This window comes from Lepidochelys olivacea (genome assembly GCF_965140295.1).
Source record: "Lepidochelys olivacea isolate rLepOli2 genome assembly, chromosome: 10".
NCBI lineage: Eukaryota > Metazoa > Chordata > Testudines > Cheloniidae > Lepidochelys > Lepidochelys olivacea.
In genome coordinates, this window is record NC_140420.1 from 17,062,121 (window position 1) to 17,088,658 (window position 26,538).

Below are 26,538 nucleotides of genomic sequence, written 5' to 3' on the forward strand. Positions count from 1 at the left end.
GGGAGATGGGCTGTATTGTGCAGAGAATGCTGCATGCAGAATGAAACCTATAAGTCAACCTTCAGCTAATAAAGTGATGAGTGTGGTATAAAAACTCCGATACAGAAGACAAACAGAGTTACGTATGGGTAGCTGGCTAAGCTTTAGTGATTATAGTAGAGAACATAGAAAGGATTCCTGCTCACATCCAAGCTGCTTTATTGCTTTGGTGTGATCTCACATACTGTTCAGAAACAAGGAATATGTGTTGTCAAGTGAAAGCTATTCCAACAGTACAAATAATTATTACCTCTGCTCTCTGCTAATTTTCTTACAATAACAGATTTTTCTACAACTATTCTAAGTGGGAACACTTTGTTTTTCATGACAATTGGAAAAGTGCAAATGTTCTGATTATGTTTTCCCATTTATTCCATTCTATTATATAAAAGTGTCCTCTGGGATTCTTTAATGTTCCTAAGTAAAATGTTCATAAAGTCGGCCCAATTTTTAAACACAGGCTCTAACAGAGCATCAGAATCTTGCATTTGAGTGCTCAAATCAGTATTTAGGAATGTAAATGCCAATGCCTAAAAACATACTGGATGCCACTGAATGCCTGCTCAAGTGCCTAAATTTGTGATATTTGAAGTCCAGTGGCCCACTTATTCTGAGCTTACTCCTGACTATGGTCCTGTTTCAGCAAAGCATCAAAGCATATTCCTAAAGTGCGTGTTTAATTGCTTTGCTGAAGCAGGGCCAGTGTAGTGCAGGATGCTGTTTCTGCCAGATCACTAGATAGGTAGAATTCTGCACTTCTAGCCATGGTGTGAAATGCCCTTGCTTTTCCTGTAGTATGCTGTATTTGTGTTGTGGGGTTCCTTCTAGGTAGAAATGCAACTCTTTCCAGAATTAAAAAAAGATGACGCCACTCTTCGTACAGTGAAAGTGGATGAATCTTTGGTTTCAGAATATGTGAACAAAACTGCCAGGATATTTGATAGCAACATGGTTGGTCCACAGAAGTAAGTTTTTGCTTTTAACTTTGATGCTTATCTAGATCCACCAGCATGTTAAGGCAGCATCAGTGTCATTTTTGCATGTTTACTTCCCATTGCCATGAAGCCTAATTTGGGGATCTTGTGTTTGATTTACAATCTTCTGTGTTTAAGGTACTTAAATGTGTACAAGAAATACAGTGATCTTTTGAACAACAATGCAGAACAAGACATTACTGATTTTTTGAAGGAAAGCCATTCTCTAGATGATTTCACTAAGGTAACATCTAATAGTATTATTATTACTAATCACTCATACAACAGTCAACATTTACATGGCAGTTCACAGACACAGATCACAACAAGTTTTCCACCCCATGCTTTCTAGTCTAAGGGCTTGATACACCCTTGTAGGTACAGAGGAGTGGGGACAATTTACATCCACCCTTGCCTCTAGGGCAGCTGTGCCAGGTTATGCTGGGGAGGGCAAAGCTATGTTCCATGCAGAGTCCTACTAGAGGAGGCTGTCCAGAATGTGTACTGGATCAGCACATCCTCTCTTTGTCCCTCTGCTCCCCTCTCCTTAGCCAAGCCCACGCGCTTTCTATGCTGCTCCTGCTGGGCTGGAGCCCTGGCTGAGTGCAGTTTTTGCAGGTAACTTGTGCCATGACACCCATGTGGACTTTTCATTATTGGGGACCTCCCGCTGGGTTCTGGGGTTGGGAGTGATTTGAGCCCTAAATGGGTAAACATGGATTGTTATTTCTGTTTAAAATATATTATCCACCTGGTGGCTGACAGATAATTCTTTGCCCTCATGTAGCATTTCCTATCTGTAGAGTCTAAGGAAACTAATAGGATTATTCTTTTCCCTGTTGTAGAAGATTGACAATTTAACAAAACTGAAAAAAGAAATAGCCTCCATGCATGTCACCGTCCCTCTCGCCATGTTCTGTCTGGATGCTTTAAATCTGAATGAGGAGCTTTGCAATCGGGCCCAAAATCTTAAAAATAAGCTGATTCAATTTGAAGTGGATGAAAACAGGGAGTTAAATAAGAGGTACATATATGTGAGAATGCATGGCTATCACTAGATTTGTGCATTGATGCAGTATATCAGTGCCTGTGTAGATTCCTGAGATAAATTTTATTCATCTGCTGGATTTTTACAGGTATATCTACAGGCTTCTGTAAATTAACACAGCATTTCACTGGTTTGCAAGGACTCCATGTTGTGCATGTAAAGTTGACCTGAAATGTTCTTTAAATAAATATTTTTTTAAAAAAAAGTTCCTGAGTTAGGTTCTACCTGGATAGATCTGAAAGTCACAATGAAAATATTTGACAATTATTTCCTTTTTTACTGACTTGCTAGAAGTTAAGTTAAGGGTTCTATATTTCCCCTGCAAGAACTAATGCCCAAATAAAGCAGGGTAAGGACCACAGTTCCCTGTTCTGCATATCGAGATGTCTTTTGCAAGAAAGACCTGGGCCCTGAACTCTAGTTTTAGCCAGTAAAAAGTTTACTTTACTATGAATTTAGCTTTAATCTACTGCATGCATCCAATGAAGTGAGCTGTAGTTCTCAAATACATTTTTTAGTATCTAAGGTGCCACAAGTCCTCCTTTTCTTTTTTTGGTATAATTGTGCTTCACTTGAAAGAAATCCCTTTTCTTGTGAGTAAATATGGATGGTTACTCTTGGAATTGGGTTGAACTTGAAGTGTCTTGAGTACTGTGCATGTATGGATAACAAAAGTGCTTAGTCCAAACCTGAAACAAGAAAACACATTGTTGGGAAATGATATGTAATGGGTGTCTTTTTTGCTTCTGTATGTTTCCCATTTTTGTCCATGTTCATTTTTTGGGTGGTAGTTTGAGGATCTCTGGGTAAATCTTATCTTTTTGCCTAAATTTCATGCAGGATGCTTAGTTCTGTAGATGTCAGGAGAATAAGTGAGCTTCTGATTTCTGCACTTAAGGATGCCTCTGTATGTAAGAGTTCAGCTCTTGAAACAGAACATTCTAATTGTGTGGGAGGGAGCAGTTAACATAGTGTGTTAATGCCAATTTAACAAGCATTCTACTGTACGGATTTATCAGTCCTTGAAAGAGTGGTAGGATGTTGGAATGCCCTTAATTAATGCATGTCTGTTATGTGTATTAATGAGAATATCTTGTTTGTAAAGGGGCATTAGTATCCTTTGACATGCAATCTGCATTAATGAGATCCTGCACCACTCTTCATTAATAATAATCATAATTATGTGTCTGCTTTCTTTTTTGTTGTAGTATTTGCAATCAATACAACATAATTGCAGACAAAGTCAGTGAGGTGCCTTTGAACACTGAAGAGCTGGTAGAGCTTACAGCATACTTAAAAAAAGCCAGTGAAGTTACTGTTTTTAAGCTGAGACGTGAGATCTCTGAAGCAGCCTACAGGCTGGAATTCTTGATGGACTATGCTGATCTGCCTTGTATGTTTAAAAATATGGTATATAAAAGTGTCCCTGGCAAAAATGTGTATATGTATGTGTCTGTATACACACACAAATATATATGTATATATGTATATTGCTACTGAAAGGTTCCAAAAAAAGGCAAATGGCAAGACAAAAGGATTCTCTAGAGGGAAAAGATGTGTAAATGCAGGAAGATTCCCCTCTCCCCTCCTCTGCCCACACATTCTTCCTTCTCTATGATCTCTCGCTGAGAGATCTATGAACTGAGAACTCTTTCAGAGAATTTTTATAATATGTGCAATGATTCAACTAACATTCTTCACCACTGTATTGGCAAAATCAAGTAGCCTGGTTATTTATTAAAGATATTTATGTCAGTTTAATAAATTGCTGCAAGGGTTTTGAGGGTAACTAAAAATAGTTTAGAAATGAAAATCAGTGCTCATCTAAGGGCTTGTCTATGCCTGGACATTTAGGACACTCTTATTCTGGGATAAGAATATCTTTCTCTGATTTAGTTTATTCCACTTAGCTAAATTATACCAAATAGCTATAGCAGAACTGTTATTTGGAATAGCTATGCTGGTCAGTTTCTCCCACGTAGTCAAGGTTTCATGCAGATAATGCAATATTTCTGAGCTGATGTCAGTATTTTGTCCTACCACTAAACTATTTAAGGAAACAAAGTTAAACAGCCAAATCCACATCTGGGCTGTTTGAAGGTATCTATTTAAGTACCCTTGAACTTCCCAGGCCACATCTTTTAATAGGCCATATCTGAGGTCCTTACTTATCTTTAACATAATCCTTACGCAGGAAAATTTTCCAGTGGAGGGTTGAATAAAAACTGAGTAGCACCAGCTCACGTTTTCATGATACTGGCTTTGTTTTTGTTTTGCCGTATTTGAATTTTATCCTTTTCAAATCATCCGTCTCTTTTGAAATGTAGAAGAGCAAATTGGGGTAGCACTGGCATAAATGAAGGTAGAAACAGACTCACAGTTTGCCAACCAACTATAATAATTTTACATGAGGATCATGCTAGGTCTGATTTTGAGACCAACTTGGTCTGCAGTTTTACTCCCACAAAATTACAAGTGAAAACAATTTGAAATGCTAAATGACACCCCAGATTATTTGTGCTTGCAACATTCCACTCACAAAAAAATGGATGCCACTTTTTTAAAGATGTGTCACTTTTTCCTAAATGTAGTCTGAACAGTTCTGCTTACTCTTCATAATGACTACTTGGTACACTGCTCGAAGGATAATTTCCAAAATGTTTTTTTTAATTGTAGCTGAGGACATAAAGCTGAATAGTACTGTTTTTCACTGGCCGGAACAGATTGAGATAATCTTTGAAAATAGCAGAGCCCAGTTGTTTAGCAGGAGAGATCATGCAGAGGTTTCTCTGGTTAAAAGGTATGCTATTAAAATAGGACATTCCCTTGAACTAGGAGTTTAAACTTAATTAAGCAAGAGAAATGAAAAGGCTTGGGACCAACAAAAAGGGAGGTACTGTCAAGTCAATGGAACTGCTCGTGGGTGGAAAATCTGTCTTCTAGTACTGTGGGGTTTTAAACCATGTTTCAGAAAAATATCACTAAGCAGGATGGGCTAGATTTTTTCCCTGTCCCGGAATAAGTCTAATGGATGGAAGGAAGGATGATGCTATGATTTTCATAATTTCATCCCATTATTCCTAATTACACCCCCATATACTATGATAAAAATGTTATGTTCTCTCCTTGTTGTTTGTACCTTTCATACATCTATATGTGGTTAGTAAAAGGCAGCAAGGACTAGTCGACTGAGCATGGGACTAAATTTTAAAATGAGTCCTGAGTTCTAATCCTGTCTCTAGCACTAATTTACTGCATGGATATAGGCAAATTAATTAACCTTTGTGTCTCAGTTTCCTCATCTGTGAAATGGGAACCTCATAGGGCTGTTGTAAGGATTAATTAATTAGTATATGTTTGCAGGGGCATCTTTACTTACAAATCCTAAATTTTGAGGTTAGATTTCACTTGATGATGCCCTTTGTAATTTAAAAAATAACCAAAAGCCTGAAAAATGTAATATTACTGAGCTATCTTTGACTCTAATTAGGTGTGCCCAGTTTGAGGCATTACTTGAAAGTTATTTCAAAGAAGTAGAAAGTTACAAGAAACGGGATGTCATGACCATCGAAGAAATGAAGAATAATGTTGAGAAATTTAATGAGCTGGATAAGAATCTGGATAATGCACTAGTGGAATTTGAGGCAAGTAATTATCACCTAGCTTAAGTGAAAAGTTTGTTTGTAATGTGTGTTAGGTAAGATAGATGCTTAGGTTCATATCCTGTTTTTTCATGGTCATAGGCACATATCTTGGAGTTGGCTTTGAATAATTTCCCCAAGTTCTCAGACATCTATTGGCAATATCCTGCCATTTCCATTACTATTGCTGTTTATTAGAGTTGGTTTGAAAAACTGGATACTCTTGACAAAAAATTTAATTAGAAATTCATTTCTTGTGGGTTTTTTTCTCAAAAATTTGAATTTTAAAATTTTTCTATACCTGCATCATCCTCTCTGCTGACAAATCTGGGTCCATGTGGAGGCAGGGCTTCCTCAATGTCTAAGAATAGAGGGAGAAACATGTACAGAGATGGCTCTTATCTCTGAACATGGCCTCTAAAGCACAGGGCTGGGACTCAAAAGTTCTAGGTTCAGTTTCCTGCTCTGCCACAGACTTTCTGTGTGACCTTGGGTAAGTCATTTAATCTCCTTGTGCTTCAGCTCCCCATCTATGAAATGGGGATAACAGTACTTATTTTCTGCCAGCCTTTCTCTCTCTTTTTTATGTTGATTGTAAGCTCTTTGGGGCAAGTTTATGGTCTCTTACTGTGTACATGTACAGCACCTACCACCTGGTCTTGCTTGGAGACTTTGAGTGCTATTGTAATGCAAATTAATGAAAATAATAATCATAATGGATAAAATTTACCAATATACTTAAGTGACATAGGATCCTAAGTATGCATGTCACTTCTGAAAATGGGAGTTAGGCTCCTGTGTCTCATTGAATGTCAATGATATTTGGGCTCCTAAAAGTCTATGACATTTTTTAAAATGAGATTTAAAGTCATTAGGGTCAGATTTTTCAAAGGTATTTAGGCACCTAAAGAGGCTGATAGGTGCCTAATGGGATTTTCAAAAGTCCCTTGGTGCCTAACTCCCTTTAGGTGTCTAAATACCTTTAAATATCTGACTCTTAAGCCCAATTAAAAATGTTACCCAATGTTTCATAATAGGATTCTTACATAATAATTGGACTTCTTAATGGAAATATTTTTTTTCTTAAAGGCTATTAATAAAGAAGAGGAGTTACTTGAGCGGGAGAAGAGCCAGTTTCCTCTACTACAAACTATAATTGTAAATAAACAACCCTTTGAGCAACTTTGGGTAACAGCTTACAATTTCCATACTAAGTCTGAGGAATGGATGAATGGTGAGGACAAGAGCTGGATGAAATATTTCTCACAAAAAGTTTATATGATGAAATTTACCAAGTTTGAGTTGGCTGAACTTCTGTAGAATTCTGTAGAATTACAGCCAGCGATCTTTTGAGAAGCAACTGGGACCAAAGCCCTAAGTTCCTGATATTGAATCTGTTTGTCATACTGATTTGCTGTGTGGTCTAGGGCAGAGGTTCTCAAACTGTGATCCACGGACCACCAGTGGTCCGGAAGCTCCATTCAGGTAGTCCACGGATAGTTCCCTTTAAGATGCACGCCTGGGTAGCTGCACACAAGAGAATGAAGGGCCACCCACCTAATTAGTGGGCTCCACTGATTAGGTGCCTTGACCCTGGAAAAGATGCACATGTCATGTGAGGTTGTGGTCTTGGGGGGGAATAGGGAGTAGGTGGGAGGGAGCAGTGGGGTGAAAAGAGGGGATGGGGAGAATTTGGGATGTGCAGGGCTGCGGTGGCCAGAGAAAGAGGTGATTTTCCCCAGCTCCAGGGCTGTGGCTGCCGGGGAAAGATGGCCCTCCTTCCCAGCCTCAGCTCTGTGGCTTCTGCTGCGGCTGGGGGGAGAGGGAGAGACCCCTGCTCCTTCCCAACCCCAGCTCTGGAGCTGCCGCTGTGGGGGAGAGAGGGCACATCCATCGCATTAGAAAGGTAAGGCTACTGATATTAAAATATGAGTTGTGTGCTTTTATTTGTAGAACAAAAAATGTTTAAGTTTTTTTTTATATAGCGCTTTTATCCAAGGTGCTTTACAATAGTTAGCTAACAGTAGAAACATCTGGAAAGGTCATTAAGTGGTCCACCAAGACAGACCCTCAGCAATTTTCAAGTGGTCCGTGGGAAAAAAAAGTTTGAGAACCACTGGTCTAGGGCAAGTCATTTAATTGCTCTGCATCTCCGTGTCCCTATCTATAAAATGAGAATGCTATTACTTACTTACTGAGTTGGTGCAGCTGTTGCAAAGATTAATTAGTGGCTGTGTGTAAAACATTTTGAAGAGGTAAAGCACTGTATATAAGTGCTAAGTATAATTGTGGGCTTGGACCTGGTGTTATTTTAAGGTAGATTTGGGAATTTATCTTGTTCGCACATTTTCCTTAAAGGAGAATGGTAACAAATACCTATAAATGAATCTTTTTAGTGATAACTTGCTGAGATCTTCTTGCTGGCCTTTTCTAATTATACATGCAGGATCTCTCCAGGACTTGAATTCTGAAGAAATTACTGAGGAAATTGGAAATATGTGGAGGACAATGTATAAACTAACTAAGACTTTTGCAGACCTGCCTGGACCTAGACGCTTAGCAGAAAATGTGAAATTTAAACTTGACAAGTTTAAGCAGCATCTTCCCATCCTGTCTATTGCCTGCAATCGCGGAATGAAGGACAGACATTGGGAGCAGGTGCCACAGAAATACATTTTAAACAATGAAAACATTCTACCACGATAAGGAAATCCACTCAAAATTTACCACATGATGGTCCAATATTGAAATCCTTAAAGGTGCAGGCAAAACTCCCTATGACAAAGTGGGAGTTTGGCCTGCGGGTAAAACTACAGAACTGGGGGAAATTATGTTGGTTTTTCTTTAACTTTTATATCTTACTAGCTACTTGATAAACGCTGCTTACAAATTTATGTGATGATTGTGCTTATTTTTTCACTTATTTTCAGATCAGTGAAATAGTAGGATATGAAATAAGACCTGATGAAAGTACTTGCCTTCTAAACATGTTGGAATATGGATTATCAAAGTATATTGAAAAGTAAGAAATATATACTAAATCTAATTCCTTAAAATCAATTAGTATATTTTATATGCTTTCATAATCAGATATCAAATTCTAGTGTATTGAGGCTTATTGGATTGTTATTATTATTATTATTATTATTATTATTATTTTATTTTATTATTTTTAGAGTTTTTAAGGCCTTTCAAATTTTCACTGCTGAACTTTATCTACTAAGGATGGCATTTTCAAAAGAGCCTAAAGAGCACAAGCCCCACTGAAAAACAATGGGACTTGTGTTTCTAAATTACTTAAATTCAATTCACAATCCTCCCCCCCTCAAATCTCTACAAAGCTTTAATTTACAACCAAGCAGCAGCATTATATCATAGTGATTATCAGCAATAACTTGATTAGTTTGAAAATATAAAAAAAAATCCTTGAAATATATGCATATGCACTGTGGGGGAATAGCAGATGGAGCGGTGATTCTGGAATGGCCAGAAAATGTCTAGGTTATCAGTGAATTATGCAGGTAATTCCTAAGAAGAGACAATAAAACATTCACCACACTGTCATGTATTTGTCTTTGCCACATATGTTACAGTAAAACTATTTTAGACAGTTTTAAAACATATTTTTGGTATTATTTTTATTACATTCTGTATCTCTGAAGTCAGGTACCTCGATACCCAGTGTCCATCTTTCAGGAATTATTGGCCTGTTTTCTAGTTACCAAAATTGGGTATATGCTTAACTTAACTTAGATTGTAGGCTCTTTTGGGCATGGGCTGTGTTTTTCTTCTGTGTTTGTATAGCACCTAGCACAATGGGATCCTGGTCTTTAGGCACTACCATAATAAATATTTTTTTTTATTATGAATTAAGAAATATATGTGAAACATGCATTTAACTGACCACTTTTGTATGCAAATACTGGGCTGTAATACATGGACACTTCAATGGTATGTGCAAGCCTGTAATTTTTCTCACATGTTTTCTCACCTAATTGCCTTTTTCCTTCCTGCATTGGAAGATTACTCTCATTCATTCATTCATTCTCCTGCTTGTGGAGTGTAGAGTACACACTTTGTAGCCCCAGTTTCCAGAGAGCCCAGTTTCCTGCTCTATGTTAAGGCTGAGGCAGGTGAGATCAGAAGCCATGACATCCCTCCAGCATTTTGGCAAAGCCGTCCACAATGTCTTCCCCTCCAGCTTGTGTTGGATCAAACACATATGGCATATGGAGCAGATAGCCAAGCTATCTGAGCCAATATTGAGTCACTTGGGAAGACACTAGAGGCTGGTTGGTCCGGTGCCTGACATCCTCATTCGTAATGCAATGAAACCATCATATGCCTTCAATACGTCATTGCTCTTTCATCTCGAAAGCATCCATCCGGTGCATTTGCATCTCTGTGGTGGCCCAGGTTTCAGAGCCATACAAAAAAACAGAAGCCACTGCTGCTTTACAGATCTTCATCTTACTCTGAAACTCAGACCTCAGTGGTTCAGGAGTCAAGTTAGCGATCAGTATTACCCCAAAGAGCCACAGTAGTGTGAATTCATTGTTTCATTCACAGCAAAATGATTGACCAAGTATTATTTTATCAACTACAATTGTTTAATAACATAGTAAAAGCATCCTGATTGGTTAATAACTCAGATTAGTTAATAATTAAATCACAAAGTGTTTTAATATCATGTGCTGCAAAGAGCCACAGGAGACACATTAATGAGCCACTTGTGGCTCATGAGTTTCAGTCTGAGTATCAGTGCTCTAAATGATATTTATTTATTCACAATCTTTTCCTTTTTCTCTTTAGAGTGTTGAGGGTTTTTTGCAATGTAGCTAAACCAAATTTCATTTTAATCTAGACTGGAGCCTATTGGAGCAGCAGCCAGTAAAGAATATTCATTAGAGAAATCCATGGACAAAATGAAATTGGAATGGACCAACATAAGCTTCAGTTTTGTGAAGTACAGGGACACTGTGAGTATACATCAAACTAACAAATGTGTTGTTAAGTAGAATGGGTCTGAGTCTGCCTCACACTGATTCAGCAAAATAGTGGAATTATTCCTGATTTACAGTGGTATAACTAACTGAGAGGAGGAGAATCAGGCCCAACAGACCATGTGAAGTTACCAAACTATCTATTTTAGGTACTTATATGGCTTCCAATGTCATAGTATCTGAGCATTTCATAATCTTTGACATATTTATCCTCACAGCATCCTTAGGAGGTAGGGAAGTGGTGTTATCCCTATTTTACAGATGGGGAACTTAGGCAAAGAGAGATTAAGTGACTTGCTCAAGGATGCAAAGGAAGTCTGTGGTAGAGCAGGGAACTGAATCCGACTCTCTTTGAGTCCCAGGCTAGCACCCCAACCACTGGACCATCCTTCTTTCCCAACTAAGGTAGAGTCTCTGTGGACATTTTGGAAATAGGGGCATACAGCAGAGATACAGTCCATCTCTTCTGGTATGTTACAGGTGCTCATTTGCTTCCATCCACACCTTACAAAGACGGGGAATTACAGGCTAAATTTTTGGGAGTAAAATAGTTTTAAGATCAATGAATCAGAACAACTGTCATTTGCCTTAACAAAGTCTGATATATTTACAGAATACGAGTATCCTGTCAGCAGTTGATGATGTCCAACTTTTGCTTGATGATCACATAGTTAAAACGCAGACTATGTGTGGCTCTCCATTCATCAAACCGATAGAAACTGAATGCCGGGTAAGGAGAAGCTGGTTTGACTGAGTTAATACGTCTCTCATAATATGCTTTTCTCAAGTGGTTTGTGGTATTTTGGCATGAGAAGATGTTAAAATATAAGCTTGAGCTGTTTCTAAAGAACTCAAATATTCATACTGTATTTTCAAAGAACGATGAGCTACTGGTTTCCAAAGAAGCATATGCAAAGCTTGCCAATATGCTGAAGGAAACAGTAATAACAAGCCAGTCACTATATGCATGTTTTTTGAGTTGTTTTATATTTTAGGAATAGGTCAGTTGCTTTAAACAAATTCTGCTAAATTGTGTAATGAGATGCAGCTCTGTCATTTGTGAGAAATAATATATTTGTAATCTTTTGGCATTACCATAAGATTTTCAAAGTTATTCTACCTGTTGGTCCACCACTCCATACAGATATGATTTTATGGTAAGCTGATGAAACAAATCCCTCCTACAAGTAATTCATTGATGAAAAGAGGAGTTAAATATAATGATTTCCCTAAAGGAAGCTTCCACAGAAAACAGACTTTTCCCATCAATATTTGATGGTAATTTGAAGGCTGTTCTAACCTAATTCTCATGACTTGTCAACACTTCTAAACCTTTAATTCCATCCATTCCTTAGGACATTGGCCGTGATCCTAGCAAGAGCTGAGGGCAGACCGAGCAAATGCTACTTTAATTTATAGCTACCTGTAACAGTCCCCAAGGGGCTGTATGGCAGCTGGAGATTGCTGAAACACAATACAATCTGGCCACACCTCTTCCATTAATACATTCCTGGCATACCCTTTACAAAGGGATCTGTGAGAGGGTTTGGCAAGGAAAGAGGGCCCAGTCCTCCTCTTCTTACTGAGGGCTTGTCTACACTTACATTTTATAGGTTTCAGAGTAACAGCCGTGTTAGTCTGTATTCGCAAAAAGAAAAGGAGTACTTGTGGCACCTTAGAGACTAACCAATTTATTAGAGCATAAGCTTTCGTGAGCTACAGCTCACTTCCTCAGATGCATATTGTGGAAACTGCAGCAGGCTTTATATATACACAGAGAATATGAAACAATACCTACTCCCACCCCACTGTCCTGCTGGTAATAGCTTATCTAAAGTGATCATCAGGTGGGCCATTTCCAGCACAAATCCAGGTTTTCTCACCCTCCACCCCCCCCACACAAATTCACTCTCCTGCTGGTGATAGCCCATCCAAAGTGACAACTCTTTACACAATGTGCATGACAATCAAGTTGGGCTATTTCCTGCACAAATCCAGGTTTTCTCACATCCCCCCCACCCCCATACACACACAAACTCACTCTCCTGCTGGTAATAGCTCATCCAAACTGACCACTCTTCAAGTTTAAATCCAAGTTAAACCAGAACATCTGGGGGGGGGGGTAGGAAAAAACAAGAGGAAACAGGCTACCTTGCATAATGACTTAGCCACTCCCAGTCTCTATTTAAGCCTAAATTAATAGTATCCAATTTGCAAATGAATTCCAATTCAGCAGTTTCTCGCTGGAGTCTGGATTTGAAGTTTTTTTGTTTTAAGATAGCGACCTTCATGTCTGTGATTGCGTGACCAGAGAGATTGAAGTGTTCTCCGACTGGTTTATGAATGTTATAATTCTTGACATCTGATTTGTGTCCATTTATTCTTTTACGTAGAGACTGTCCAGTTTGACCAATGTATATGGCAGAGGGGCATTGCTGGCACATGATGGCATATATCACATTGGTGGATGTGCAGGTGAACGAGCCTCTGATAGTGTGGCTGATGTTATTAGGCCCTGTGATGGTGTCCCCTGAATAGATATGTGGGCACAATTGGCAACGGGCTTTGTTGCAAGGATAAGTTCCTGGGTTAGTGGTTCTGTTGTGTGGTATGTGGTTGTTGGTGAGTATTTGCTTCAGGTTGCGGCGCTAAGGTGCCACAAGTACTCCTTTTCTTTTTACATTTTATAAAGCTTTAACTTGCTGGCTCGGGGGGTGAATTTGAGCACTTTAAAGGAAATGTGAGCGCTTTAAAGCGCTAGTGTGGACAGACTCTGAGCGCTGGGAGACCTCTCTCCCAGCACTCACGTGTGACCACACTCACACTTCAAAGCACTGCTGCAGGAGCTCTCCCGCGGCAGCGCTTTGAAGTTTCTAGTGTGGACGTAGCCACAGGCAATGCACCCATTGACTTCAGTGAACAATTTGGCTGTCAGCAGTGTAATACTGGGTCAAAGTTAATGAATATTCAGATATTTATTGTGGGTGTGGAGCAAAATTCAGAAGATCTCTGTGTTTCTCCATTCTTTTTAAACTACGTCATTGGTTTTCATAAAGACTCATTTTGAGTGTGTAAAATAATGTGCTACTCTGCCCACATGGCTTGTGTCATTTCATTGTCAAAATTATTTCAGGGGGTTTTATCTGATACAAGAGACTGATTATTTTTGCAGCAATCAAAGGGATATTAGTCCTTAAATTACAATTTCATTATAGTTTGCGATGTTATCATAGCCATGCTGGTCCCAGGGTATGAGAGAGACAAGTATGGGTGAAGTAGTATCTATTACTGGACCATCTTTTATTGGAAATACAGTATTCTAAAGATTGCCCTGGAAAACTCATATGCCTCCTTTGATGTGGCTGTTGAGTTCTTTTTGTAAATGTACGTATTTGTTACTTAAAGGAGTTAACTGAACTTTAACTTGGCTGCCTAGTAAGGGTAAAAATAGAGGTATGTTGTACAAACGAAAAAGAATCCATTTATAGAGAGTATCTCTGAGCACGTCTAGAGGCAGTCACTCATGACGAAGAACAATACTTTCATCCAGAGGTTTGAAACGGTGGTGTTTATCTCCTGAAATGAACTAACTTACAGTCAAACAGACAAAAAGTCCAATCTTGTGACCTTACTTACATGAGTAGTCCTTCTTCACACAAGTAGTGCCAATGGGACTGCTCATGTGAGTAAGGAATAAACACATGAGTGAAAGATGCATGATCAGCCAGCCCATGATTTTTTTTTTGTAAGTAGTTCTTTCATGCAAGAGTATAATATTACAGGAAAAGTTCTTAAGTTGGTTTGTGTTCAATCTCATATATACTGATAATGAAGAACTGTAACAGAGAAAATATTGCATTAAAATAATCCGATATTTTACCCTCTGTTTATTCTGCTACTCAATGTACAATTTAAAACAATTGTTTGCAGACCATACATGTTAAATGTTCTGTTTACAGGCATGGGAAGAGAAGCTTGTTTCAATGCAAGATATTTTAGATAGCTGGTTAAAATGCCAGGCAACATGGCTTTACCTGGAACCAATTTTTAGTTCAGAAGACATTATAGCTCAAATGCCAGAAGAGGGCAGAAAGTTTGGAATAGTAGACGCTTGCTGGAAAGACATCATGACACAAACAGTAAGTATTTGCATTTAATAAAGTGCAAATTATGTTTGTTTATATTTCATCAAATTAGTTTTAAGTAAGATAATTTGTCTGCTTATCCAGAGTCAGAGATTCAGATTTCAGTCACTGGAACATGGAACACAGAGCCCAAAACACTGTTAATGCCTAGTCTTTTAGCAAAAATGGTAGGTAAGATTACCTACCCTTTTGAGATTTCTGTAGAATCTAGACACCACAGAATAAATTACCGCTGATCCTTTCACATTAAAAGGAGTAATAGCAGAGAGCAAACACAACTCTGAGGACAAGCACAGAAGAGGATAAACGTAGGGTGCTAAAGGTGCATTTCATAGGACTTGCACTCCTATTTGTGAATGAACAAATTACTATAAACTGGCCATCATTAGGCTTGAAATTAGACAAAGGTTTCTAACCATCAGAGGAGTGAAGTTCTGAAACAAGGTAAACAGTGCAGGCAAAAAAACCTAACTGGCTTCAAGACTGATCTTGATAAGTTTATGGAGGGGATGGTATGATGGGACTGCCTATGATAGCATGTGGCCCATCAGCTGGGAATTTTTCACCTTCCTCTGCAGCGTGGGGCACATGTCACTTATACTGTAAATGGTAAATTTTCTGTAACTTTAAGTCTTTAATCCATGATTTGAGGACTTCAGTAACTCAGCTGGAGGTTAGGGGTCTATTTCAGGAGTGGGTGGGGTTCTGTGGCTTGCAATGTGCAGGAGGTCAGACTAGATGGTCATGATGGTCTCTTCTGAACTTAATGTCTATGAATCTGTGACTGCTGAAAGCCCAAGACACAGCTGAATGTCCATACAAATAGTGATTTGCTCTCCAAATCAGTATATGTTTGAAAAGATAGTAATACCTGTGGATGTGATCCTATAAATTTTTCACAGGTTACAATATTGTTGGTATTGTTTAATCTCGACAAAGCAGTGGTCTTAAACAGCAATAACTGTCAAATACTGCATATATATTTTCCTCATTTGAAGACATTCAACAACCAAAGCAGTTTCCATGCTCTGTAACATATTCTGTAGCCTTCGTTATCACCAAATAAAAATAAAATGAAACAAACTGACAAACCAAATGTGAACTTTTTAGCTGTTTCTACACTGTGTTTCTTTTTATAAAGGTGAAAGACACCAGGGTACTTGTAGCAACTGAGCAATCCAGGATGTTGGAGAGGCTTCAAGAAGCAAATGTTCTCTTAGATGATATCCAGAAGGGGCTGAATACTTATTTGGAGAAGAAAAGATTATTTTTCTCACGGTAAATTGATTAACAGGTTCAACTTAGAGCAGCAAGAACCATAAAGAGATTCTAATGCTCTCTTTGAAATAATTTTTATTGAGTTGCGTGACTTGTAGTTGTCACAGAACACAGTTCTGTGCAGCAAAAAATGACAACCTATTTCCCTTTCTAGACATGTAGCCCAGATTCCCTGTTCCAGCTGAGCTATGCTTGGCCCAAGATTTGAGTGGGTGGGGAGGCCAAGGTGTCTTAGTACAGCAGGAACCTGCAGTGGAAAATACATCAATTACAGTGTATTTTCAGGGGAACATGCCATCTTCAGCAGTTGATTGCAACCCCCCCGCCATCATTCTATCGGGCATGCCCTACTCAGCTGCACAGAGGTGAAGTCCCATGTAATTGTCCCAGAGGGTCTAAAGATGACTAGGTGATGGTGGAGAACAGGCTGTGTGGCTAACTTTACAGTGTGCATGGCTGTCCCCCAAACCTGATTAGATTTCTTTCTCCCCTCTGTTTTGCATAAGGGGATGAATGTGACAACTGGCATGTAAAAAGGTGTAATAGTTTTATAACTTTTAAATCTGCTCCATAAGTCCAAATATCAAAGACTCACATGAACCCAGAAGTTCTTGAGAATAGTGCATTCCCCAAATCAGAGCAGGTAACTTCCCTTTTGTGATAAGTCTTTCTTACTTTAAGAGTTAGATCAAATCCAGCTTCTCAGATGATGGTTTCATGTCTGAAAAGTGCATGTGCATTTTCTTTTCAATAGGTTCTTTTTCCTGTCTAATGATGAGCTGCTTGAGATTTTATCAGAAACCAAAGATCCCCTTCGAGTACAGCCACATTTAAAGAAATGTTTTGAGGGAATCTCTACATTAGAGTTTACAGAAGATCTCGAAATCACAGGAATGATCAGTTCAGAGAAAGAAATGGTTCCTTTCATACAGAAAATCTACCCAGTGAAAGCAAAAGTAATTTTTTTCCTGTTATGACATTACATGAATAGTTGGCGGTAAAGGTTGTGCTTTTGGGGAAATGAGCTTTAAAATACCAAGACCCGATTTTTAAAGGCATTTAGTTGTCTAAAAATGCAGATAGGTGCCTGCTGGGAGTTTTAAAAAGGAGTTAGGCACTTGGGCGGAGTTGAAAATTCTGTAGGTGCCTATCTGCAACTTCAGGCATCTAAATACCTTTAAAAATTGGCACTTAGAACATAACTAAGATACCACATCACAATGGAAACAAGGAATGAATGAAAATATTAAAGGTACCAGTATAGGATTGCAGCCTAGCCTTATGGTCAAAAGGTGGCACAGTGGAGGTAGCAGCATGTAACAAGTTGAAGAAACACTCTGCCTTCCTCCTGGCAAGAAGGCACATGTCATAAATATAAAGGGAAGGGTAAACCCCTTTGAAATCCCTCCTGGCCAGGGGAAAGCTCCTCTCACCTGTAAAGGGTTAAGAAGCTAAAGGTAACCTCGCTGGCACCTGACCAAAATGACCAATGAGGAGACAAGATACTTTCAAAAGCTGGGAGGAGGGAGAGAAACAAAGGGTCTGTGTCTGTCTGTAGTCGTCTTGGCCGGGGACAGAACAGGAATGGAGTCTTAGAACTTTTAGTAAGTAATCTAGCTAGGTATGTGTTAGATTATGATTTCTTTAAATGGCTGAGAAAAGAATTGTGCTGAATAGAATAACTATTTCTGTCTGTGTATCTTTTTTGTAACTTAAGGTTTTGCCTAGAGGGGTTCTCTATGTTTTTGAATCTAATTACCCTGTAAGATATATACCATCCTGATTTTACAGGGGGGATTTCTTTATTTCTATTTACTTCTATTTTTTATTAAAAGTCTTCTTGTAAAACACTGAATGCTTTTTCATTGTTCTCAGATCCAAGGGTTTGGGTTTGTGGTCACCTATGCAAATTGGTGAGGCTTTTTATCCAACATTTCCCAGGAAAGGGGGGGTGCAAGTGTTGGGAGGATTGTTCATTGTTCTTAAGATCCAAGGGTCTGGGTCTGTAGTCACCTAGGCAAATTGGTGAGGCTTTTTACCAAACCTTGTCCAGGAAGTGGGGTGCAAGGTTTTGGGAAGTATTTTGGGGGGAAGGACGCGTCCAAACAGCTCTTCCCCAGTAACCAGTATTAGTTTGGTGGTGGTAGCGGCCTGTCCAAGGTGTAATATTTTGTACCTTGGGGAAGTTTTGACCTAAGCTGGTAAAGATAAGCTTAGGAGGTTTTTCATGCAGGTCCCCACATCTGTACCCTAGAGTTCAGAGTGGGGGAGGAACCTTGACAGCACACATGAGGCCAGAGTACAGAGAACACTGCTGCTGTGCTGCATTGTCCCTGGGGGGCTAGGGGTGGCCAAAGGCTGTGTGACACAGGAGGGAGGCGTGGCCAGCGTGGAGAATGGCATGAAAACACAGGGAAGGCCTTGTGAATCTCAGACTATCCCTCATCATCGCTGTTCCTGCCCCACAACAATAGCAGCATGGCTCAAACAGCTGCCTTGTCATTAGCGACTATCCACAATCCCAGTGTGGCCACAGCCCCTTTGGGGATGCAGGGAGGTGACAGACTGAGAGGAGTTACTGTTGTTGCTAAGACCAACAGTAACTTGCACTATAAACTATGTAATAAGGCACGCTGTTATAAAATGAATTAGATGGATGAAATTCCCTGACCTGTGTTATCCAGGAGGTAGGACTAGATGATCTAAAGGTCTCTTCTGGCCTTACCATCTGTGAACCTGTATGTTTTGTAGAAACTTGCCATAATGAGTGGCTGATTCCTCTGCCTCTCCTTGGCCATGCCCCACTAAATTGTATGGAGCTGAATTGCTACGTAGCAGTCATGAACAGGGGTAAAAAGTACAGGGTGAAAGATAGGGGATATTCTATTTAGCAACCTTTTAACCACATCTTTCAGGAGCAATGTGTTCACTGGTGTTATGGCCATGTTGCATTTACCTCCCAGAGCTGCATTTACACTACCTGGATGTATGGACACCACGCTGCCCCTTCAGATGCACGGCTCAGGCAGTTCACATGGCTTATTTTTCTGTATGCACTGTTTTGCTGCAGGCATGCCTTCATTGTGTACACCAGTGCTTGTGCCTCTATTTGGAGGCTGTCCACCCGTTTTCTTCCTTACCACCAGAGCAGAAAAAGGCATGAGTCAGCCTTTATGCTTTAAGCCTAATATATTCGAAGGTTTACTCCAGTGTGAAATTTGCTCTTTAAATGCCATTTAATCACAAATTTTATTTGGTGTATTTTCACTCTCCTCTCTTGTTCTTGTTTTAAGGGCATGGTAGAGAAATGGCTTTTGCAAGTAGAGGAAATGATGCTGGCCAGCATAAGACAAGTTATTCAAGATGGCATTGGAGGATATGTTCAAGTAATTATTCATCTCTTGCTTCTGTATCAATAAGTTACAGCATAAAGTAATTAACATAAAGTAACCTGCACATGTACAGGGCTCAAACTCTCCTTTACCACCATGTTAGGTTTTAAACTAAGTAGAATCCTGTTGTGCCAATTCAGCAGCATCCATTAAAAGTCCCATATCTAATTTCCTTGAAGGAAAATTAATGAAGTTCTCAGTGTTGAGTGCCATTTATTTTATAAATCAGATTTAAAAGCATTAGGGAAAATAGATTTTGTTATTGACAAAGCCTAGTGCATACACATCATTTTCTCTATCTCAAGTGTGATTATTTTTTTTTAAAAGGTTCCCCGAAATAAGTGGGTACTTCAGTGGCCTGGACAGGTGGTTATTTGTGTTTCATCCATCTACTGGACAAAGGAAGTGTCTGAAGCTATGCGATCAGGAACTTTACTTGTAAGGTTTTCTTGTAAATTCTTTCAATTAACCAAAGATTAAATTATGATATTAAGAAGAACTCTAACAAAGTGACTGCATTTTTGAAAGCATAAATTCTGACTTTTCTACTTAAGTTAAATCGTGGCAGAATATCCTTTAACTCAGAGTGCTTGGCAATTTCCACTTTTCTTATTCACTTTTGTTGTTTGTCTGCTTTGTTTTCTCTTTTTACTTTGCATTCAGTCATGCTGTATATTTGTCTTATGTCTCAGCAGCAGCTATTTCTCTATCATTATGGACACTGATTTTGATTTCATTTATACTGGTGCAAATCAGAAGTAACTCCATTGAAGCAAGTTGCAGACTCTTATTCATAGAGCTTTGCAAGTGTGAACAGAAGAATCAAACAAAAGTTGCAAACTATGACCAGAACTTATAAATAGTTACTCCTCTATGTATGCTTATCCCCTAGTATGTTTACGTGCCTAGTCATGTGAGAACTACACACATGAGTAGCTGTTTGCAGGATCAGGTGATTACACAGCTTTTGTGGCTGCTAGCTTCTCGGTAGGATAAAGGTGCATCAGCTAGGTTTGGTAGTTGAATGTTATTCTTCCCATAAGTATTTTCAATTCATCCATCATCACCATGGTCTTATGTATTACCCCATTCGGGACTGACCCAAAGTACACTAAATAACGGAAAGACCTCCTGTTGACTTCAATGGACTTTTGATTGGACCCTAGTAGAGTTGGATGAATACTGCAACCTTTTTTTCCTGTGATTATTTACATGAAATTTTAAAGAAATTTGCTTCAACTGTATGCCCCTTCTTTGATCACGTTCTGGAGCTACTCTAGCAAATGAGTCTACTGGTAGGGATTTTCATGAAAACAGAAAATTTTTAAATAGTTACTGCAGCAGAGACCAGATTCTGATGCTTTTACTCATCCACTCAAGACATAGAAACTACCTTGGCTTCAATTAAGCTATGCTGATTTACTGCAGCTGAGGATCTGAACCCATATGCCCAGTCAAAACAGGCTGAATTTAAAATGCTTGCAAAAAAATATCATCAGTGATCCATGGACCAAAATTATTAGTAGAAACTGTTGGGCAAAATAATTTGAAATAAAGAGTAAATTCAGGAAAATATTACATTTGCTGAATAACTATTTATTACAAGTAAAAACAACGAGGAGTCCTTGAAGTGGGTTATAGCCCATGAAAGCTTATGCCCAAATAAATTTGTTAGGACTCCTTGTTGTTTTTACTGATACAGACTAACATGGCTAACCCTCTGAAACCTTTTTATTACAAGAAATTTCATCCAGCTTTAGACAATAGAGAGAGCATGCATATCTCCTGGTACAGAGACTTGGCATTTGATTTAGGGAGAAATAAATGGCTTCCATTTCAGACTACAAAACCCTTCTGAGTAGTTATGATGAAATAAAATGGCAGTATATGAAGGAGACTCTTAAATGTTTGCATAGTGCCATTACTGAACTGCCTCATTTGGTTGAAAGAGTTTGTTCTAATGACTGTTCTGGGAGTTTAGGAGCTATTTGCTACAGCTTACCATTAATACTCACATTTCGTTCCGTAACAGGAATTCTTGGAGAAGAGCAACCAACAAATTGGAGAAATTGTTCAGTTAGTGAGAGGAAAGCTGTCCACTGGTGCCCGTCTGACTCTTGGGGCTCTCACTGTCATTGATGTGCATGGTAAATGCGTGATTATTACTTCTCTCCTTACATTCCAGGCAGAACTGCTACCATTAACTGAAGCAAATTATCTGCAACAGGTAGCTGGGGTGCTTCCCCAAGCTAAAGTTACGCCCTGGAGAATTAGTTAAAGGATTATATTAATTATTTTCAGTTGCTAATTCACATGAGACAAAAGCTAGTTGTAAATGCCGGCTTTAGGCATGAGCAAGATAACTAATGATTTGAGCATGTAGCCTGAGCAATTCAGAGCAAACTTTGTGGGATGCCTAATTTCAATGCCTCTTAGCTGGGGCGCCATTTCAGGTTTGTGGGGGAGGGCGCAACTTTAACCATGATTCCTGGGGCTACTTAGACACTTGAAAACTCTAGTTTTTTTGGCAGATAATTTAGCAATTAGCTGAGAGGAGCCCTGTATCTAATTCCTTTATAAGAGAAAGAAAATTAAATAAATATTAGACCCACTCAGCTCTAATAACATGTTCTGACATCTTGTGGCAAGTCACCTAAGGGACACTGGTTAGGTTTAGAATGTTAATGTATATTCTTACTTTATTACTAACTCTGTAGAGAGAGAGACCCCATCAGGACGGCTGGGTTCTATCCCAGTTCTGGGAGGAGAGCGAGGTCTAGTGGGAAACAGCAGTGAGCAGATACATCTGGGTTCTATATAAGAACATCAAAATGGTCATACTGGGTAAGACCAACGGTCCATCTAGCCCAGTATCCTGTCTTCCAACAGTGGTCAATGCCAGGTGCCCCGGGGGGAATGAACAGAACAGGTAATTATCTAGTTGCCCTGTTGCCCGCTCCCAGCTTCTGGAAAACAGAGGCGAGGGACATGCAGAACATGGTGTTGGATCCCTACCCACCCTGGCTAATAGTCATTGCTGGACCTATCCTCCATGAACTTATCTAGATCTTATTGGAACCCTGTTATAGTTTTGGCCTTCACAACATCCCCTGGCAAAGAGTTCCACATGTTGACTGTGAAGAAATACTTTTTTTTGCTTGTTTTAAATCTGCTGCCTATTAATTTTCTTTGGTGACCCCTGGTTCTTGCGTTATGTGAAGGAGTAAATAACATTTCCCTATTCAATTTTTCCACACCATACATGATTTTATAGCCCTCTATCACCCCTTAGTAGGGCTGGCTCCAGGCACCAGCGAACCAAGGAGGTGCCTAAGGCGACAAATGTGAAGGGCGGCAGGATGTCGGGCTCTGGGGCGGCAATAGGCCCTCGGCGGTGGTGGGAATTTGGCGGCCGCTCTGTCACATTGCGGCGATTCGGGGCTCTGGGGCGGCAATAGGGCCTCGCGCTTGGCGGCAATTCAGCGGTGGGAACGCGACTCTTCTTCGGTCGCCGGCAACAATTCGGCAGCTGCACCATCACTCCGCCTCCATGTTCGGCGGGCAGGATTCCATCTCCCTGTTCCGCGGCAAGTTTTGTGGGTTTTTTTTGCCGCTTGGGGCAGCAAAAACGCTGGAGCCGGCCCTGCCGTTTAGTCATCTCTTTTCCAAGCTGAAAAGTCCCAGTCTTTTTAGTTTCTCCTCATACAGAAGGTGTTTCTATACCCCTAATCATTTATGTTGCCCTTCTCTGTACAGTTTCCAAATCCAATATATCTTTTTTGAGATGGGGTGACCAAATCTTCACACTCTATTCAATATGTTGGTGTACCGTGGATTTATATAGAGCTAACATGATATTTTTTTCTTACTATCTGTCCCTTTCCTAATGATTTCCAATATTTTGTTAGATTTTTTAAATTGCAATTGCACATTGAGCAGATGTTTTCAGAGAACTATCCACAATGACTCCAAGATCTCTTTACTGATGGGTTCAGCTAATTTAGACCCCATCATTTATATGTGTAGTTGGATTATATTTTGCCAAGTGCATTACTTTGCATTTATCAACATTAAATTTCTTCTGCCATTTTGTTGCCCACTCACCCAGTTTTGTGAGATCCCTTTGTAATTCTTCACAGTCTGCTTTGGACTTAACTAACTTGAGTAATTTTGTATTATCTGCAAATTTTACCACATCACTGAGTACCCCTTTTTCCAGATCATATATGAATATGTTGAATAGGACTGGTCCCAGTACAGACCCCTGAGGGAAACCACTATTTACCTCTCTCCATTCTCACCTTTTATTTCTACCCTTTGTGTCCTGTCTTTTAACTGAAGTGCCTGGCAGTGCTTTCAGGATCATCTAATGATCCTTAATTTACTTTAATGATAAGCCTTTTGTTATCTTAGTCACCTTGCCCAATAGTTCTCAAACTTTTGTACTGGTGACCCCTTTCACGTAGCAAATTTCTGAGTGTGACCCCCCCCATATAAATTAAAAACACATTTTTATATATTTAACACCATTATAAATGCTGGATGCAAAGCGGGCTTTAGGGTGAAGGCTGACACCTCACGACCCCCCATGTAATAACCTCGCGACCCCCTGTGGGGTCTCAACCACCAGTTTGAGAACCCCTGACCTTGCCTCTGTTTATAAACAAACTCCCTGCCCCAAAGGCTATGCTGCTCCCAGCTTCCGAACTCATCACATATCACACTCAAGCTGTTGCAGTTAAGAGCTCTGTCTGGGGCTAGGGTGAGTAGGCCTCCCCTACGAAACTTGGGGCGGGGGGCTAGAGCCCTTCCCTGCCCCCCCTAAATGGTGTCCCTGTCTCTTATACCAATCTCCCTTCCCCTTCCAACAGCAGAACTGATGGGGGAGGCAACTCAGCTTCAGGGGGAACAGTGGGCTGGATTTTCCAGTCCAGTGTGCTACCGTGCACTACTCAAGTGGGGCAGAGTGGTTGTATTCTGTCCGGAGGTGGCCCGTTGAGAATTCCCTTTGCATGTGGGAATTCTCCACGGGTGTCAAACTGGCAGGAGCAGCATAGCTGCCTTCTGTACTAGTTGCCCTCCTACCTCTGGTGTAGGGAAAAGGAGGTGGCACTGTGGGGACTGGGAGAGGGTATGCTGGAGTAGAACTCTGCTACACCCATCCTTCACCAGCATACGTCAGAGCATCTCCTTAGGTAGAGCAGAATAAGGGAGCTGCAACTGGCTCCCTGATGGCTCCTAGCCTCACTTCTGTACTAAGTAGAGCTCTGGCCCAGGGGACCCTGAAAGGGTAAGGCTGGTCCCAGTGAAATGTTACAGTTACAAATACATTGATAGATATGTATAAACAAGTATTATAGTGATAACCAGGGATCCTAGAAATCCATTTGCCATGGAAAAATGTGGATTTTGCATTTTTACAGAGAATCTTTAGTTTTATATTGTGGCTGCTAGGGAAACTAAAGTTCAGCGTTTCATTTTATTTATGGAAAAACTTGGATTTTTATGGTTTTTTGTTGGAGAATTTTGGGTTTTTTAATCACAGAAGACTAGGATCCCTGGTGATGACATGCATGGTTCAACAGTAAGGTGTGGTTTGGGTTAGCTGTTAATCATCAGTTGCTATTTCACTGTTCAGTCAACTCTACAGTATGGTGCCTGTCCAGTTTTTTATGGTTTTTTTTTTTTCCATTTTGAGATTCTGGCCTAAACACTGGTACTAATCCTTCTTTTTTCTGTTTAACCAAGGATAAATTTGAACTGGATTCCAAGAAAGAAATGCAGCACAGCTGTTGAGAAATATAGTATTGCTAAATGTGATATTACAACTGTAACTGAAAAAGCCTAATTCTGTGCTACATGTCCTTCCATAAAAATATTCTTTTAACCCCATTAAATTTCTATTTATGTTGCTAGACCATCTCCTTCAGGAAAAGAGCAATCACTTCCCTTTTTAAATTAACAAATAATGTTAAGACTACATTGTGTTGGAAAAAACTAAGCACCTTTATTCTTGGATGCTTGCAACCTCTGCTGAAGTTCTCTTCAATTACTCAGCTCTATGTAACTTTGACCTACTAAACTTGTTTATTGTGTTATTACAACATACAAGGAAATGGAGAGCAACAAGAATCAGATTCTTTAAATTACTATTTAAACACCAAAGTTAATGGAACTCTGCCAGTTTATAACATCTCCATACTTTTAGGACAAAATTCCGGACTTGCCTGGCTTATAGGTCACAGCAGGAATCAGCCTTTAGTCAGGATTTTGACCCTACCATCTTGAATGTAACCTCGGCCACTGCTTTTGGTGAGGCTTTACAACACTCATGCCCACCTGATTTCATCACAGAATAACACAAGCATGTAGGGACAAAATCAGAAAGCTGAGGCACCAAATGAATTACATCTAGCAAGGGACATAAAAGAGAATAAGAAGAGGTTCTATAAATACATTAGGATCAAGAGAAAGATGAGAGAAAGCATAGGTTCTCTACTTAGTGGAGGAAGGAGAACTAATAACAGACAACATCAAGAAGGGGGAGGCGTTTAATGCCTATTTTGCTTCAGTCTCACTAAAATGGTTAATTATGGCTAGATGCATAACAATTAATATAACAACAAGGGGGAAGGAACACAAGCCAAAATAGGGAAAGTCCAGATTAAAGAGTATTTAGATAATTTAGATGTATTCAAGTTGACACGGCCTGATGAAATTCACACTTGGTCACATAAGAAACTAACTGAGGCAATCTTGGAACTGTGAGCAATTATTTTTGAGAACTCAGAGAATGAGTGAGGTCCCAGAGGACTAGTGAAGGGCACACATAGTACCTGTCTTTAAAAAGGGGAATAAAGAGGACCCAGGGAATTATAGACCCGTCTATCTGTCAATATCTGGACAGATACTGGAACAAATTATTAAACAATCAATTTACAAGCACTGAGAGGATTATAGGTTTAGAAGGAATAGCCAGCATGGATTTATCAAGAACAAATCATCCCAAAGCAACCTA

General features: G+C 39.6%; 1 protein-coding gene across 1 annotated transcript in view; it reads left to right on the forward strand.

The window, feature by feature from the left end:
* Positions 1-26,538, forward strand: part of DNAH3 (dynein axonemal heavy chain 3) — a 109,601-nt gene that overhangs the window by 24,219 nt on the left and 58,844 nt on the right. The window contains exons 12-28 of the mRNA XM_084640998.1: positions 868-1,004; positions 1,152-1,257; positions 1,859-2,037; positions 3,270-3,454; positions 4,738-4,861; positions 5,552-5,705; positions 6,792-6,936; positions 8,149-8,360; positions 8,633-8,724; positions 10,567-10,681; positions 11,319-11,435; positions 14,665-14,844; positions 15,992-16,128; positions 16,883-17,084; positions 19,422-19,514; positions 19,848-19,958; positions 21,553-21,667. Of these exons, the coding sequence (XP_084497124.1) occupies positions 868-1,004; positions 1,152-1,257; positions 1,859-2,037; positions 3,270-3,454; positions 4,738-4,861; positions 5,552-5,705; positions 6,792-6,936; positions 8,149-8,360; positions 8,633-8,724; positions 10,567-10,681; positions 11,319-11,435; positions 14,665-14,844; positions 15,992-16,128; positions 16,883-17,084; positions 19,422-19,514; positions 19,848-19,958; positions 21,553-21,667 (2,404 nt within the window). The remainder of the gene's footprint in view (positions 1-867; positions 1,005-1,151; positions 1,258-1,858; positions 2,038-3,269; positions 3,455-4,737; positions 4,862-5,551; positions 5,706-6,791; positions 6,937-8,148; positions 8,361-8,632; positions 8,725-10,566; positions 10,682-11,318; positions 11,436-14,664; positions 14,845-15,991; positions 16,129-16,882; positions 17,085-19,421; positions 19,515-19,847; positions 19,959-21,552; positions 21,668-26,538) is intronic.